The sequence below is a fragment of the Bubalus kerabau genome, chromosome 8, assembly GCF_029407905.1.
Source record: "Bubalus kerabau isolate K-KA32 ecotype Philippines breed swamp buffalo chromosome 8, PCC_UOA_SB_1v2, whole genome shotgun sequence".
Classification (NCBI taxonomy): domain Eukaryota; kingdom Metazoa; phylum Chordata; class Mammalia; order Artiodactyla; family Bovidae; genus Bubalus; species Bubalus kerabau.
The window spans coordinates 33,272,101-33,289,972 of NC_073631.1; the positions used below are offsets into that span (position 1 = coordinate 33,272,101).

Sequence of the window (17,872 nt, forward strand, 5' to 3'; positions counted from 1 at the left end):
AGGTTACAGAATAGTCTTTAAAACCTTTGATTTTTGTACTTCAGATACACAAGTAGAGTCCCATCACCGTGGGTGGTTTTGTGTGACAAAATAATTTCAGTGTCCTGGGAGATGACCCAGACAAATAATGCTTTCTTAGTCTGGACACGAGGAATGCTTTTCAATAGCAGTTACACAGGAGGGCTCTTCAAAGAAAGTAAGTAGCTGTTGCCGTTTGCATTGTAGTCAGGACAGCAGAGTTGAGTTGCTACCTGAACAATTTATGACTGCTTTATCCTCCGTCAACTAGAAATTAACCTTCCCTTCCCTTTGCCTCATCTTATTTTGAAAATCCTTGTCATTTACAATTAACCCAAACGTTCAAACTCTCCATCCAGAGCAAGTACAAAGACAGCTTTGGGAGTCAGAGGAAAACGAAGGACAAGACTGATTTGTATTTTCATCTCTGTCCCACCAGATCCAAAACCTTTTTTTTCAACGGCTAAATGTGGCTCCATTTCTAGGTGTTAGATCAAACAAGTCATTTCCAGAGCACTTAATTTTGTTCCCTCAGTAGCAAAATAATTTGGTAATTTGTGTTTTATTTTGAAAACATTTTGATTTATGCTGAGGTCAGTTTCAGAGGACAGCCTGGTTTGTGCTTGGAAGATGTGACTCCAGAGGTGCCAGTGTGTCAGCCTGGGATTCAGCCTGGTTCTGAGCCTTTTAGTCACTTTAATCTTTGGGGTATAAACTCCATCTCTCATGCAAGAATGAAAGGATGCCAGGGGTGAGCGGAGAAGGATTAGGATAGTCTCATCCTGTGGAGCTGGTGTGTTTTAGGTGCTGCAGTGATTCCCATTTGCACCTTTGCTTTTGCAGGAATTACCTGAAAGATGGGAAACTACCAAAAAGATTGCAGCAGCTGTCAGACACGAGATCTCACCTCTCCAAAACGCAGAAGTCTCCCTCATAAGGAAAGCGTGTGTTTTGTTTGATGTAAGCTAGCTAACAAAGATGTTTTGTTGTCGTTGTTTGTTTAAGAAAGGTTTTATAAGACTGGTTGAAGCTGTTTGTTTGAGATTCACTTTGTTTTTTTCTGCCTTCATCAGGAGAAGCAGGCAGAGTTCAGAGAGAGATTCAGATTCTATGCGCCCCTTCGTTTTAATGCAGAAAATCCATATACATTACTCGATAAGGTAATGTGATTGCAGTGATCTTGTGTGTTATAATAGCTGTTTTAAAAAAGAAATTGGGCACTGAGATATTGCTGTATTTTACCTTAGTTTTGCAATTAGTTATGGGTTGAGAATTAGCTCTATAAAACCCAGTTATAAACCATTTTCCCCAAGTAAATTATATTGTGATTTAAATCATGTCTCCCCAGAATGCTGTTATCATCAAAGTACTCATACTAATGAAACTAACAACTACTATTATTTTTTAAACACTTTATATGTCAAGAACTTTGTTAAGCATGTTACATACGTTATTTATTTCAGTTCTTGCAATATCCCTATGATATAGCTTCTATTCTTTTTTTTCAGATAAAGGTATAATTATGTATAACTGAGTGACTTGTTGGAGATAACACAGTTAATGACAGAATCAGTGCTAAAATTTTAGCTGTTTATTTTTTTAAAAGATGAGAAATATTGACTAGTGTGCTATTTCCTATGTGATACTTGGTTCATAATTCTTAAACTTAGTAAGAAAAGTCCTTACTCTTACTTACTCTTCCTCCCGCCTCTGATTTATGTCTTTGCCTCATTCTGTACTTTTCTTCTTTAGGCTTGATTACATGTCCTCAATCTCACTCCCAACTGCACTCTATATATGTCTCCATGCTCACTCCCCAAATATATGTTATGTGGTTTTCTGGGGGTGGCTAGTGTTTTAGGGCCTTTCAAGTGAATGCCCATAACTTATTCTTAATTCTGGATACAAATATTATTGAGTCATTCAATCCTAGTTCATAATGAGCTACTTCATCATAGTTGACTATAAGAATGTATGTAACTGGCAGATAATCCAAAATGGTGCATAATTCATGAGGCTTTAAAAAAACATTTTAAAATTTTATTAGAAAAATTATATCTTTGTTTCTCTAAGAATTCTTAACCTAGCAGCCTAACTGATGACTTTGAAGCTTAGATTCAAGGACCGGGAGTTTTTCTGGGTTCATGTAGGCTGCCATCCTGACTTGACTTCATGCTGGAGATAGTCCTTAGTCCTTTTGTTGTTGTTGAGTTGCTCAGTCATGTCAAATTTTCTGTGACCCCGTGGACTGTAGCACGCCAGGCTTCCCTGTCCTTCACTATCTCCTGGAGTTTACTTAGACTTATGTCCATTGAGTCAGTGATGTCATCCATTTAGTCCCCTGTTGTCCCCTTCTCCTCCTGCCTTCTATATTTCCCAGCATCAGGGTCTTTTCCAGTGAGTCAGTTCTTTGCATCAGATGGCCAAAAAATACTCCTTAGACTCTTGTAAGGCTTGAAGCTGACATGGTTTTTTACTTCTCTTTCCAAATTTTGGTTTGAGTTTAGTTTTAACTGCTTTCAACCATTCATTAAACACCATTCTATATAGCATGAGTTCTTTTCTTTCACTTGGCTGAGGGAAAGTGGTTAATATATTCACTGAAAAGGGAGTAGGTTAGAATATTCTAATACTGTTGGTTTTTTTAAGGTTATATCTACATTGCAGGTGGTCTCAGCAGATTGGATGGGGAGAAGTTTTCCCTTGACTGTGCACTATGTGTGAACATTTCCTGTGTTATCATTTATCGAGTCTTTCCGTTTTCATGCTCTACTATAACACCGTATAGTTACATGTTTAAAAGTCAGATATCTAACTTGGCACCTACAGAATATGTTGAGGATTTATACAAAGTTTTGAATATAGTAGGACTCGGTTGCTTTTATCTTGAAGTCATTTTCTCATGTGTTTGTTCAACAAGCGTGCCTAATGTTTATGTAACTAGCTTCAACCCAAGTCAGGTATGTGCTTGTTCTGGACTGACATGGTAGGTCCCAGTACTCAAGGCACTTCACTCCCAAAGATGGAAACCATTAACCCACCAGGAACAAGGGGAGTGGTGTGGTACATCCCTCCTTTTATAACCAATTACTGGGAAATTTATATTATGTGCTATTCTTTCTTCATAGCCAAAGATACAATGAACAATTGAATTAAAATAATTAGGTTTATATTTCTAGGAATAATTAGTATAACTAATAGGGAAATAATTAAAAATAAATAAAAGGGCTGTTGACTCTGGGGAGTGTGGTTGACTAGCCATTTCGAAAATCCCTCTTTTATAGAACAGATGCTGAAACGTGTCCACAAATACATAATTCTAAATCTATTGCTGAGTTCCCAAGAAAACAAGAGAAATCTTTAAAGGGCAGGAAAATAGAGTAGCTGAAACCAGGATGGAAAGCAGAGGGAAACATAAAAGCCTGTGCTGCTGTAGGGGCAAATCAAAGTGCCAGAAGTCTAGAACTTTGTAATTAGCCCTTTCAAGGCAAAGGAGGAGATCCTTTTAAGAGGGCTTCCCTGGTGGCTCAGCTGGTAAAGAATCCACCTGCAATGTGGGAGACCTGGGTTTGATTCCTGGGTTGGGAAAATCCCCGAGAGAAGGGAAAGGCTACCCACTCCAGTATATTCTGGCCTGGAGAACTCCATGGACTGTATAGTCCATGGGGTTGCAAAGAGTCGGACACAACTGAGCGACTTTCACTTTCACCCTTAATGAGAGGGTGGGCTGGGAAAATCTGCAGCCTGCAGGGAGCCTTTGAGATGACAGTCTTTGCTCAGAAGAGGGTGAAAAAACAGAGAAAAGGATCCTCTGGGAATTGGTAAACATGGGCTTGTTCTCCCAAGAGTCATGGTTCCGTTTTGTACTTCGCTGATAGTTCAGGAATTCCAGGTCAGGAAACTGAGATGCTTACAAATAGTTCTTAGCACACAATAGAAGCAAATCCAGACCTCCTCTGCATAGAAGAGAATAAAGTGATCTTATTCTAATCTCTTCAGGGGCCCAGCAGATTAAATTTAGTTAAATTTGAGTTTACAGTAAAATAAACACACCATCATGCATAAGGGCCAGCAGAAAGAGCAAACGACAGATACAGACACATATAAAATGTCAGATATTAGAAAACGTTTATTGGGACTACTCTGGTGGTCCAGTGGTTAAGACTGGGCTTCCACTGCAGGGGCCTGGTTTTGATCCCTGTCAGGGAACGAAGATGCCACATACACATAAAAAACAACTCAACATTTATTATGGAAATAAAAGGTAATATTGAAAAAAATAAGCAAGTTCTCAGTTTTGAGGCTATCAAAAATGATCAGCTGAGTTTGAAAAAGGACCAGGGACTTATGGGAATGAAAAATAAAATTATTTTAAAAGACACAGCTCAGTAGTGGTTAAATAACTAGTTAAATTGAAAAGAGGATTAGTGAAATGCAAATGACATCGGAAGGAATCACTTAGAAGACAGCACATAGGTGAAAGGAGATAAAAATACAGAAGAGATGGAGATACAGAGTAAGAAGTTAGAATGATGTCTAACTCTTCTACTCAGACTTCCTGGAAGAGAGAATAAGCAGACTATTAGACAAGCAGTGGAGATAGAGTAGCTGGGATTTTTTTTTTTTTAGAACTGGTCAAAGCATGAATCAACTGATTGACGACATTCACTGATAAAGGTTAAATACGAAGTCAACATCTGGACACATCACAATGAACTACAAAATACCCATGGCAAAGAGAAAACCTTTAAAGCATCCAGATAGAAAAGACAGATTATCTGTTAGAAGTGATACCTGAGGTAAGAGCATACTTGTCACCAGCAACAATGGAAGCTGGGAGATAGACAGTTTTTTCCCAATTCTTCAGTGTAAAATTATAATTCAGTAACGAGTATATTTAAGGTAAACAAAAGCAGAATGCATCAACCATCAACAAATCATTGCTGAAATGACTTCCAGTATGTACATTTCAAGAAAAGAGAGGACAAACAAAGCCAAAATTGATTCTCAGAAAAGACGAATTATATTGACAAATCCCAGGTGGAATTAACAAAGGGAAAAAAGAAAAATCCACAGTTCTAGGAATAAATAGGGAACGGCAGTACAGAAAGAGCAAAAATTCAAAAGATCATCAAATATAATCAATAAAATTTAAGCAAAGTGGATACATTTTTGGAAAAACATTACTTACTAAAACTATCTCAAGAAATAACATACCTGAATAGTCCTATAACTATGAAAAATTAACCAATAGGAAGATAAAAATATAAACCATTAGTTTAAAACAGAATAACAGGCTCTGATGGGATTATAGGTTAATTCAAGGAGCTTTCTGGAAATAAACCTCATTCATATGCTTCCAGAGCCCAGAAGAGGAATGAACACTCAAAAATTGCTCTATGAAGCATGTCTTATTTTTGTGAAAGGACAATATGAGAAAGGAAAAATTATAAGCCGTTCTTTTTTCTGTATACATAGATACAAACAAACTAAACCAAGCCTAATCAAATAATCCATATAAATTGGTTGGGTTCATTCCAGGAAAATGTTTAATTTAACATTAGAAAATTAATATAATTCATCATATTAATAGATTAAGAGAAAAGTCATATAACCATCTGAAGAAATGCCAAAAGATCTTTAGGTATCATTCAACATTCACTTATGATAGACACTCTATCCTTTTAACCCATTAAAGGATAGCAAAACTCTATTTATAAAGACATTTTTACCAGAGCGCATAAAAATCCTAGTAGCATTAGTGTTAATGGTGAAATACGGAAATGACTATCAGCAGTAGAATAAATTAATTGTAGTGTATTCACACTGGGTAGTGCTATAAAGTGGTTGAAATGAACTTAATACCTACTTTTCATGAATATGTAGAAGTATCTCAAAAATAAAATATGTCAAAATTCTTAATATATAGTGTTCATATAAATTTCAAGTCATAAATTCTAAGAGTTTAGCATTTGCAGTACAAACACATGTAGTGAAAATATTATAAAATCAGTGATGTTAAATAAAAATTTAGTGATTTTGTTTATAGTGGGAAAGAGAAGGATAAAATTAAGGTCATTAAAAGTTATTAGTAATAAGTATTTCCTAAGCTGGATGGTGTGTATGCTCATAGACCCCTTAGACCCCTTTTTATGTGTATGGACTTTTTCTAACATTTGTAACACTAAGAGAATTGCAGTTAATGTTTATAACATGTTTATAAAGGTATAACACGTAAAAATGAAACAACTTACATCATGAAAGAATGTTAGAGTGCTAATATTCTAATTTGCGTTGCAAGAAATTAAGAGAGTTGCAAGTTGATAAATGATTAACTGTGGGTATTTAAAGTTAAGAAAAGAAACTCAAAAGACCTAAAATAATAGAATTGTTGGATATTGAGAGAAGGTTGAGAGAAAATATAAAGTAGAGAAGCAACATTAAATCCTTTGTTTGCAAACCCAGTAAATCTGTAATGTCCAAACTTGATAAATCAATAAGCACAACCTGTGCAGAGAACTGAGAACTAGAGAAACAGCCTCCAGAAGAATGGGAGCGAGGGCCTTGGGTTTCCAGCTTTTCCTGCATGCACGTTCTTTTGTACTCTGCACTTGACCATATTAAGATACTGGTATGTTAATAAAAACTAAAAGTAAGAATTGGCTTATCAAAAAAAAAAAATTGGCTTATTAAGAAAGTAAAGAGTCAGCTTATATTCGGTGTAAAACATAAACTGTTGTACATTGATGAGATGGTAGGGGAGCCAAATATAGTCATATGGTGAAATTTTTCCTGTGTGTGCCCTGTCTCATCAGTCATGTCCAACTCTTTGTGACCCAATGGAATGCAGCCCGCCAGGCTCCTCTATCCATGGAGTTCTCCAGGCAAGAATACTGGAGTGGGTTGTCATGCCCTCCTCCAGGGGATCTTTCCGACCCAGGGATGGAACCTGTGTCTCTTATATCTCCTGCATTGGCAGGCAGGTTCCTTACCACTAATGCCACCTGGGAATATTTTGTGTATTGATAATCTCTAGGACATTCTTTAAATTTGAAGGTTGTTTTTTATTTTTAAGTGATTTATTCTTCAGTGGAAGCTTCTTGCACCTCCTCTTTTGCTCCCCAGAAAAGTCCCCAGCTGTATGAGGAAAATAAAGAGGAAAATTTGTATTCATAACAATTTGATACCAGAGCAGATTTTGCTGAAATAGTGTATGGGGAAGGTATTGATATCATTTTTGTATTTACTGATAGTCTACTCTAGCTTTTTGAGTAGCTGTGAGTTTGCTCATCTAAAGCCTTCTACATTTTACCAATAATTATACTTCAGATTTCTCTTTCTTTTAAAAATCGAAGTTGTAAATGTTAATAGAACCAGAACACTGTGGCTTCTCTTCTCTGGCAGCTTGTTGGATATTAAGTGTGTTTGTGTTTCTGCTTTCTCCTCAGGCACATCAAGAGCTTGAGGCATTAGAAGCAGAGATGCTGCAAATGCAGGAATCTACTCATCTTTTTGAAGTGGCTCTTCCAGAGTACAAACAAATGAAGCAGTGTCGCAAAGAGATAAAATTGCTCAAGGGGCTCTGGGATGTCATTATTTATGTTAGAGTAAGACACAGCTTGTTGAAAGCATGCGTGTTTTTTTTTCTTTAAGTATTTCTTTTGTATAAATATACAATTTTTAGTGTCTGCATAATTTTATAATATCTTAAAATATGTGATTGTTAAACTTTGCCCCAGAATTGGAGTTCCTATAACTTGTTAGTTGAAGATTCTTCTCTGAATTATTAGTGGTTTTTGTTTTCAGTTCTCAGTGAAACTTGGTATGAGTCTCAAGTCCTTCTAGAGAGTTCTATAAAATATAAATAATTAATATATGTTGCACTCATATGGTCATCTCTGCATACAAACTCACATATACACCCATGCTTGTACTTATATATGTGTGCATATATAAACAGGCCTGGCTAAAAATAATTTGTATATTGCTAGTTAAGTTACAGACTTAAGTATAAAAATAAGTTCTAGGGAACCAGGCATATTGCAATATGTGTTATACAGGATTTTCTTTGAAGTTAGTTGAAAGCCATATAGAAATACATTTATAAGAAACTCATGAGAGTTTTGGCTATAATGGATGAAGGTTTTCTTCCAAAAGCTTATTTTATATGGAGAATTATAAAAATATGATATTTAATGGTAACATTATTTATCAATTCATTCAGACTACTCAGGATTAAATGATAATGATGGTATGTGTATGGAATTTGCCATTGCGTCTAGAAATTAATGTATCACAATGTTTTAGCCTTAAGTTTGACATGTTCTGATAACTTTTTTGTTTTGGTGTTAGGGAAGCTTTGACAGATGCAGTTAATACTTAAGTAATTGACTTTCCCCTGGATGATGGAGTTGCAGTTTATATATTTTGCTGTGGAGACTTGCTTTCACCAAATGTTGTTGACACTTTTATCTGCTTGTGCGTTTTCAGAGAAGCATTGATAATTGGACTAAAACCCAGTGGAGACAGATTAATGTGGAGCAGATGGAAGTAGAACTCAGAAGGTTTGCCAAGGCAAGTTCCATAACTGTCTGTGATGACGATTTATCTTCCTCTGCACCACCTCCTTCCATCTTCCCTAACCTAGAATCTGCTGTGTTGGGCCGCATGTCCTTATTTACTTCAAACAGGATGATTTGAGACAGGAATTTTTTCCCCACTGTAGCCAGTTGCACTTGTAATCAGGCCTGCCTTTCTGTGAATGAGTGGATAAAAGCATATTAGGGCTAATGAATTGATGAGCAGCGGCTATACTCAGGCACTCTCTGTGGCTGTCTAGAGTAAAAAAGAGGTGAAGAGCAGGGCTGAGGGGTTAGGCGTATGAAACTGTTGAATTCTTTCCTTAGCAACCGTAAGTGTATTGTATCTTCAAAGGTACCTTTTGATTGTGGGCTTTGGGGCAGCTCATTGGGGTAACCTGTGGAAAAACATGAAATATTATGATCTTTACTCTTACTGCCTACTCTGATATCACAGCGGGGCTCAATACAACAGAACTCAGCTTCTTTGAATATTGTATTTTGGTATCTAATCCCTGCTGTCTTATGCCCGCTAAAGATAGTAAAGCCTCTTTGAATAAAGCCAAATGCATAGCAGTGAGAGGCTGGGTCTTTTGCTCTCTTCTTGCCCCAGAATGCCCTTGCCCAAACTCAGTCCTGTGTTGCACTCCAACCAGCTCTTCCCATCTTTTTCTCCCATTTTCTCCTGGTCCAAGAACCCTAACTAAAATGTCGCATCATTCTTTCGGATGGCATGGGGTCACTGTGCTCCTCGTTGCTCACTTTCCTGCCTGTGTCCTTTACCATTGCACGGTCTCACTGCAGAGTTACAGTTTAAACCCCACTCTCAGCTGAAACTCTTTTGCTTTTTTTCCTCTAAGTAGCACTGTCCTTTTGTACTGAAATTGTTACTTTATTTTGGGTTTTCTCATTCAAAATTGTTGATATTGTTCCATGAGCCAAGAAGACAGTCAAGTCAAGGGCCCTATTTGAATGTCTTAAAGTTATTGAAACAAGTCAGGTCTTTGGAGGAAGGTCTTAGCAATCCAGTAACAATCTCAGTTTCCTGCATGTTTATGTTTCTAGAGGAAACTTTCTTCATTCACATGCCCTGTTAGACTCTATTATTTCACTGCATTTAATGACCCGTGGGTTTCCACATGGGACATCCAATTGGAGCCTGTGAATAAGAAGCCAGTGTATCTAGGTGTCTTGTACATAGTGGACTAGTACATGAGTGAGTGGATATTTTTCTTTTTTATCTGGTTTTAGTCCTTAGTCTATGAACTTAAACACGTTGACTCTCTTCCTAATCCAGGAAAAAGTACACATAATTTTTTATAGGAGGCAGATTATAAGGTCTATTACTATATGCAAGAGCTGGATTGTTTTTTCACTTTCCTTTAGGAAATCTGGTCTCTGGATAAGGAGGTTCGCGTGTGGGATGCCTACTCGGGCCTGGAAGGCACAGTGAAGGACACGATGACCTCTCTAAGAGCCGTTGCCGAGTTACAGAGCCCTGCCCTCAGGGACAGGCATTGGCACCAGCTGATGACGGCCACTGGGGTCAGTGTCCTGGGTCTCATTAACTGAATATTTTTGTGACATGTTATTCCTTGGTTCATATCATTCATCTGGGATGAAGTGGGACTTGGGAAAAGGTCTCTGATCAGATGCAAGAGGTCAATCTCCTTGAGATGTGACAAAGGACTGGACATGCAGAGTTCCTGGTTTCAGCCTCTGCTGCTATAGACTAAATGTGTCATTCCCCCTGCACCTGCCCAGCTCATGTGCTGAAGCCTGAATCCCCAGTGTGATGGCATTTGGAGATGGAATACTTGGGAGATGATTAGGTCATGAGGGTAGAACTCTAGTGAATGAGGTCAGTACTTTTGTAAGTGGACAAAGGTCCCAGAACTTTCCACTCTCTACCGTGTGAAAATAAAACAAGACAGATGTATGTTAACTAAGAAGGAGACCTTCACCAAGAACCCAATGAAGCTGGCACCCTGATCTTGGACCTGTAGCCTCTAGAACTGTGAGAAATAAATGTTTGTTGTTTAATCCCCCTAGTCTATGGTTTCGTTAAAAGCAGACAGAAGTAACTAAGACACCCCCCCCCTACTTTTATCTCTTATTGGCTATATGACCTCACACAATACACTTAACCTTTTTGTACTGAGTTTTACTTTTTATTAATAAAATGAGACGGATGCTATCTACTCTTATACATCATGTATATCTTTTAAGAGTCAAGTAAGATAATGTGAAGGCATTTTATAGAGCAGGACATGGCTGCAAAAAATCTTATATTTAGTGGAGAGGATGAAAGAGCACAGAAATGAATTTAGGAGGAGAGAGAATTTGGAAATAGTGATCCCCTCCCGCAATTCATTTAATAATAGTGTCGTGTTTTGTTTTGATGGTCTTGATTTTATTTCAAAATATAGAATTATTTCTCATCTGTCCATGCCACTTGAGATTGTGTTTTCTTTCCCGTCTAAATCTTTTTAAGAGCAAATATACCAACCTTACATTGTATTTTCTGGGGAAGGTGACCTTTGTGAATTTAAAATATATTACAGGCAGCCTTATGTGCTTGTTTTCTGCTAGGCGCACGTGAAAAAAGGCTCTTATGATTTGAAGACAGAGTTTGCAGAGTGGGGAAATTGAGGAGAAGCTCAGCCTGGTGAAGTGGGGACAGCCTAGGCTTTATTGGTCCAACCCTAACACCTCTCTGGGATCCTGGGCAAGTTACTTGCTCTCTGTACCTCAGTTGCCCCTTCCATGAAATACAAGTAATGCTATAGCACTCCTGTGCAGACTTGGTGAACACACAGGAGATGAGATTACATATAGACCTAGCATGTAGCAAATCCTCAGTAAATGGTCCCTGAAGCTGTTATTATTATAGTACTTTCCAGAGAGTCTTTAGACATTGCATATATTTGGACTTCATAGTTGATTACTGTGTTCTTCCAGAAAGTCTTTATTGAGTCTCCCAACATGGTATGTAGACTGTATGTCCCTATCCCCACCCCTCCTCACATTTCCTCTAGTGAGCGTTCTCCTCACCACAGGCGCTTACCTGTACTATGCCTTTCTGCAAGCTAGAAAAAGATGTCTTCTTGACAGATAATTTAGAAAAAGGCATCTTCCTCCAGGCTGCTCTGGGGCATCAGAGCAGCGACTAGATCCAACTTCTGGTTGTCACCTATTCACTTCCAGTTGTCCATATTCACTGTACAAACCATGCAATCAGGGGGCCCTGTGACACATCCCTGCTCGTTCCTCCTGTAAGACAGACCAGACTCCCATCAGCTCTGGAGTGAGGTCAAACATGATGCAGAAGTAACTAACTCATCTGGTTTGCTCAGGACTTTTTAGGTTTTAGCAAAGAAGCACCCGGTCCTGGACACACAGGGCTGTTTAGTCATCTTGTGCAGAGAGGCAGATGGTGGTCAGCAGTGTTACAGACTGGGGAGAGCCAGAGAAGACTTCAGCTGCCAGGAGGGAGGGACTGGATGTTCATAGGAGGAGCAGGAGTGGAAGCCATGTAGTGGGGTCAGCTCTTCATTTGTGAAGGATATGGGTGACTTTGGGCACTTAGGAAGAGCTGAGAGCTTCTTAGCAAATACTGGGGTGGGGAACTCATGAGATGATGAGGAAACGAGAATGACTTTTTTTTCACATGTTAAATATGAATAATGACAGTATGAGTAAGAATAATTATTTTTTTCCAAGGAACTAAGATTAAATCAATGATAAAACTAGGTTAAATCATGAAAGCAACTGGGAATTATGTTCAGTGAATAGAATACTTAGAAGACAAATGATCTACTACCGGATTCCTGGGATTTCAACTAAATTATAATAAATGAATAATGTGATTCTTTTTAAATTTGGGTTTTGTGGGCAAAGGAGATAACAAATGAGCTGACAAGGGAAGGTTATGAAACAAAAGGAAGTAGTATAGTGTGAACTTGGCCTAAACCGCAGCCCTCGCTTCCGGTGGGTGATGCCTCTGTAACTGTGAGCCAAAAGGCAGTGTCTTTGGTTGTTCACACATTTCAGAACTTGACATGTACTCAGCCACTGACTTGAGTATATTTAGCTCTGATTCAGTCCTCTGGCCATTAGGTAAAAGGAACCGTTAATATATATGGAATCAGTCCTACCTTTTTTTTTCTTCCTAATCAGGTCAAATTTTCCATAAATGAAGCCACAACTTTGGCAGATCTGTTAGCCTTGCGGTTACACCAAGTGGAAGAGGCTGTCCGAAGCATCGTGGACAAAGCCGTGAGAGAGCTGGGGACTGAGAAGGTCGTGTCCTTGGGCTGTTTCTTTTTACCCTGGGCTAATTCTGTGGCTGGCACGTGAGCAGACTGGGGAGAAGGCCATAGGCCCTGTGTGGGGACACGTCTCCCAGCAGGAAAAAGATTCCTTCTCAGCCATAGTAAATGTGTAAAACAAGAGTTGACCCAGTTGATGATGACAATTATAGCGGAACTCGCTTATGTGTCATTTACTTGGTAGCAAGTAAAGCTCTCCATGCTTTATACTAATTCATTTAATTCTCTGAGGATTATGCCTGTTCTACAGATGTGGAAACTGAGATGTTGAGAAGTGATTAGCTGACCCAGTTTCATCAAGGGAACTGGGATTCACATTCTGGCGCTTAGAGCACTGCCTATCCTGTGCTGGCTAATTTGTACATAATACCTATCAGAACTTGAAGATAACTTTTTAAGCCCCTTCCTGCTCTGGCATTCCACTTCAGTAAAGGATATAAAATTCAGATCCAATAAAAATGTGATATTGGTGTGATGCTGTTCTTTTGTGTGATTAAATTCATTCTTGAAACCTCAACACTATGAATTATTTGAAGGAAAGAAAATTGAAGCCAAAGATATCCCTCTGTTAGTTTTTTAAAAATTGTAAAAACAGTTTTAAAAATTTCATATGATAGTCAAGGTATTGGTTCTAAATCAAACTTTCATGCACATAACTAAATGCTGTTGATGTCTAGGTTATTACTGAAATCAGCCAGACCTGGGCAACCATGGAGTTCTCTTACGAAGTTCACTATCGGACAGGCATTCCATTACTGAAGTTTGATGAACTGTTGTTTGAAACTCTAGAGCACAACCAAGTAAGATGGATGTTTTTCTTATAGACCTTTCTTTTAAATTATGATTTTAGGCTTTTCCAAAGTTCCAATACTCCTTCTTCATTCATTAGACATCCGCTTGTACCAGATACTAGGCATAGTACCATTTGGGTTCAAAAGGTATGAACACTTGTTCTCAAGGAACTTGTTCTTGAGTCAGGAGACAGAGAAGGGTTCCAAAAAGTCTTGCAAGGTGGTGGTGCTTTTGCTAAACCTTGAAGGATGGGCTGCTATTCAAGAATGATGATCAGAGAAGAGTGATATATGCAAAGAGGACAGTGTCCCCTTTTAATGGCATCTTGGAATGCCAAAAAGTACCTGACATTCAGAGGTAACTTAAAGAATTTGGTTTCCTTAGAATAAAGATTTTCTTGATAGGAATAATGAAAAATAAGGTTGGAGAGACAGACCAGAATGCAGCCTATGTGGTCTTGAGTTTTAAGAGGATGAGTTGGCATCTCTTTGGACATGAGAGATAAGAAAGGTGAAATAATAACAGTGGTGTTACTATTATTAGACATAAGGCACTTAGGAAAGAACCTGGTTTGAGAGATGATGCTCTGTTATTTCTGATGTATTTAAAGTGAGGGACATTGATGTAAAGGTGGAAAGTCAGACCCAGAGCCCAGTGCAGAGGTTCAGTCTAGAACTGTAGGTTGGGAGGTCGTTGTTGGTATCATGAGAATTGATGAGCTAGATAATGAGAGGAAAAGAGGATACACTAGCCAAGAAAGTAGGGGAGGGCTGCATTTGGTCAGTGAGAGAAGGAGACATAAAGGAGGCAGAGAGTGAGAATGATCGGAGACATAGTGGAAAAAGGATACTGCAATATCATAACAATCATGGGATAATTTTTTCCACCAAAAAAAGTCAATATTATGGAAACAACCTAGATGTCAATTGATGGATGAATGGATAAAAAAGTGTGTGTGTGTGTGTGTGTGTGTGTGTGTGTGTGTGTGTGTGTGTATAAAAGGGACTGTTCAGCTGTTAAAGAGAAATCCTGCTGTTTGTGACCACAGGATGGATGTTGAGGGCATTATGTGAAGTGAGATAACTCAGAAACAACAAATACTGTATGTTCTGTCTTATATGTGGAATATAAAAAAACCAAACTCATAGAAGCAAACAGTAGAATGGTGATTACCAGGTGCCAGGGCTTTGGGGAAGAGGGAGATGTTGGTTGAAGGGTACAGACCCCTAATAAGTTCTGGACATCTATTATACACTGTGGTTGACTATATTATATTGAAAGTTATTAAGATAGTAGATCTTAACATTAATGTGCTAATGTTAACACACATGCATGCTCACACACAAAAGGTAATTATGTGGGGGGATGCGAGCATGCTTAGTCATGTCCGACTCTGTGACACCATGGATTGTAGCCTGACAGGCTCCTCTGTCCATGGGATTTCTCAGGCAAGAATACTGGAGTGGGTTTCGATTCCCTTCTCCAGGGCATCTTCCTGACCTAGGGCTCAAACTAGGGTCTCCTGCAACTCCTGCCTTGGCAGGTGGATTCTTTTACTACTGAGCCATGGATAGAGGTATTAACATTATTGTGGTAACCATTTCATAATATATACACACATGTATCAAATAATCACATTGTATGCTTTAAACTTATAGAGCATCTGAGTAATATCTCAACAAAGCCAGGGGTGGGGGGTATAGAAAGAGTCAAATGTATTAAATACTTAAGAGGTGAAGGAGAATGAGAAGAGGTTGTTCGACTCAGTGACTTCCTGAGATTTCAGTGTCAAAGAACAGGGAAAGTGTTTGAGGATCTGCATGGTGTTAAAGCAAGGCTTAGTGTTAGGACAGCTGTAAAGTTTGGTAATAAATTCAAAGGGGAGGAAAACAGAGCCTGAAGGCTTAGCAAGCTAGAGGGAAGTTTGTTTTATATTTTTAATATTGAAGAAAAAAAAGAACCATAACTTTGGAATGATTAGTAGGCAGAGACCATGGGGAGAGTGAAGGAGGATGAAAGAATGAAGTTTAATTCCTAAAACTTTACCGTGGTGCCCAATATATTTTCCTGCCTACAAAGAGATATGTGTTAGTCTTGTAGAAGATGTATTACATGTAGTTGCTTATGTTTATCTTCTTCCTTTAAAAAAAAAAACCATGTTAGTGTGAATATGCCATTACTTCACTAATTTAGCAAATGCTTACTGAATGCTTGTTCTACATTTTGCTTGCTTGGTCTTAGGAATCCAGCAATAAAGAGAAGTGATATAGTCCCTCCCTCATGGTGCTCATAGATTACTAATTTAGATGTTATTGCACGTTCTTTGCCTTCATTTAGGTTCAGTTACAGACTCTGCTTCAAAGCAAGTATGTGGAATATTTCATTGAGCAAGTCATAAGCTGGCAAAACAAATTAAACACAGCAGACTTGGTCATCTTTACTTGGATCGAAGTCCAATGTACTTGGTCTCACCTAGAAAGCATCTTTGTTTGTTCAGAAGATATTCGAATCCAACTTGTAAAAGATGCTCAGAGATTCGACCGAGTAGATGCTGAATTTAAGGTTCGTGGAAGACAGGCTATTTTCTATCCTAACAACTTTTTCCGAATAATATAAAAGCCTTGTAAAGAAACATCTTTTTCTAAATAATGTGAAAGCCTTTATATAAAGAAATATAATTTGGGTTGTTGAACTTATGAAATCTATATATGTAATCAATATTTGCATTTCAGGAGACAAAAGTTAGGAAACTTTTCTGTGTGGCGGGTCAGAATAAATATTTTAGGCTTTGTGGTTGTATATGATCTCAGTCACAACTACTCAGGGCCACTTCTGTCATGTGAAAGAAAACACAGATACAACATAGACAGATGCGTGTGGTGGCACCAGTAAAACTTTTATAGACACCAAAAATTGAATTCCATAGTATTTTTGTATGTTACAAAGTATTAGATTCCTTTGATTTTTTTGAACTAAAGATGTAAGCATGAATGGATGTTGTCTTAACTTTGTGCTGTACGAAACCAGGAAGCAGACCTGATGTTTCCCGCAAACCATAAACTGCCTACCCTGCAGTAAGGTCTAGGAGACAGGTTCACCTTCATGATGTAGGAGACTAGGGAGGGGAAGCCAATAACAGAGTTACACTATCAGTTACTGGTTTGTTTCATAAGAGCCACAGAGAATACATGCAAGTGTTAGTCACTCAGTCGTGTCCAATTCTTCGTGACCCCATGGACTGTAGCTGGCCAGGCTCCACTGTCCATGGGATTCTCCAGGCAAGAATACTGGAGTGGATTGCCATTTCCTTCTCCAGGGGAGCTTCTGAAACAGGGATCAAACCCAGTCTCCTTCATTGCAGGCAGCTTCTTTACTGTCTGAACCACCAGGGAAGCCCCAGAGAATAGACGGTGAGGTAATATAATAATAAATGATTTGAGAGACTTTAAGCAGAGAATACACAGAAGAACTGTACAAAAAAGATCTTCATGTCCCAGATAATCACGATGGTGTGATTACTGACCTAGAGCCAGACATCCTGGAATATGAAGTCAAGTGGGCCTTAGAAAGCATCACTACGAACAAAGCTAGTGGAGGTGATGGAATTCCAGTTGAGCTCCTTCAAATCCTAAAAGATGATGCTGTGAAAGTGCTGCACTCAATATGCCAGCAAATTTGGAAAACTCAGCAGTGGCCATAGGACTGGAAAAGGTCAGTTTTCATTCCCATCCCAAAGAAAGGCAATGCCAAAGAATGCTCAAACTACCGCACAATTGCACTCATCTCACATGCTAGTAAAGTAATGCTCAAAATTCTCCAAGCCAGGCTTCAGCAATATGTGAACCATGAACTTCCTGATGTTCAAGCTGGCTTTAGAAAAGGCAGAGGAACCAGAGATCAAATTGCCAACATCCACTGGATCATGGAAAAAGCAAGAGAGTTCCAGAAAAACATCTATTTCTGCTTTATTGACTATGCCAAAGCCTTTGACTGTGTGGATCACAATAAACTGTGGAAAATTCTGAAAGAGATGGGAATACCAGACCACCTGACCTGCCTCTTGAGAAATCTGTATGCAGGTCAGGAAGCAACAGTTAGAACTGGACATGGAATAACAAACTGGTTCCAAATAGGAAAAGGAGTACAACAAGG

The 17,872-nt window shown here is 38.5% G+C and overlaps 1 protein-coding gene across 10 annotated transcripts in view; it reads left to right on the forward strand.

The window, feature by feature from the left end:
• DNAH11 (dynein axonemal heavy chain 11) overlaps window positions 1–17,872 on the forward strand; it is a 367,742-nt gene that overhangs the window by 64,366 nt on the left and 285,504 nt on the right. For 9 of the 10 annotated variants that reach the window (XR_008717731.1, XR_008717733.1, XM_055589961.1 and 6 more), the window contains 8 exons: window positions 862–978; window positions 1,092–1,178; window positions 7,467–7,625; window positions 8,509–8,592; window positions 9,984–10,142; window positions 12,777–12,899; window positions 13,606–13,728; window positions 16,058–16,282. Coding sequence is in view for 8 of the 10 variants with exons in the window: in XM_055589961.1 (XP_055445936.1) it covers window positions 862–978; window positions 1,092–1,178; window positions 7,467–7,625; window positions 8,509–8,592; window positions 9,984–10,142; window positions 12,777–12,899; window positions 13,606–13,728; window positions 16,058–16,282 (1,077 nt within the window). In the remaining 2 variants the exon portion in view is untranslated. Of the gene's footprint in view, window positions 1–861; window positions 979–1,091; window positions 1,179–7,466; window positions 7,626–8,508; window positions 8,593–9,983; window positions 10,143–12,776; window positions 12,900–13,605; window positions 13,729–16,057; window positions 16,283–17,872 lie in introns of those variants that run through there. The other variant, XM_055589968.1, reaches the window with a different exon arrangement.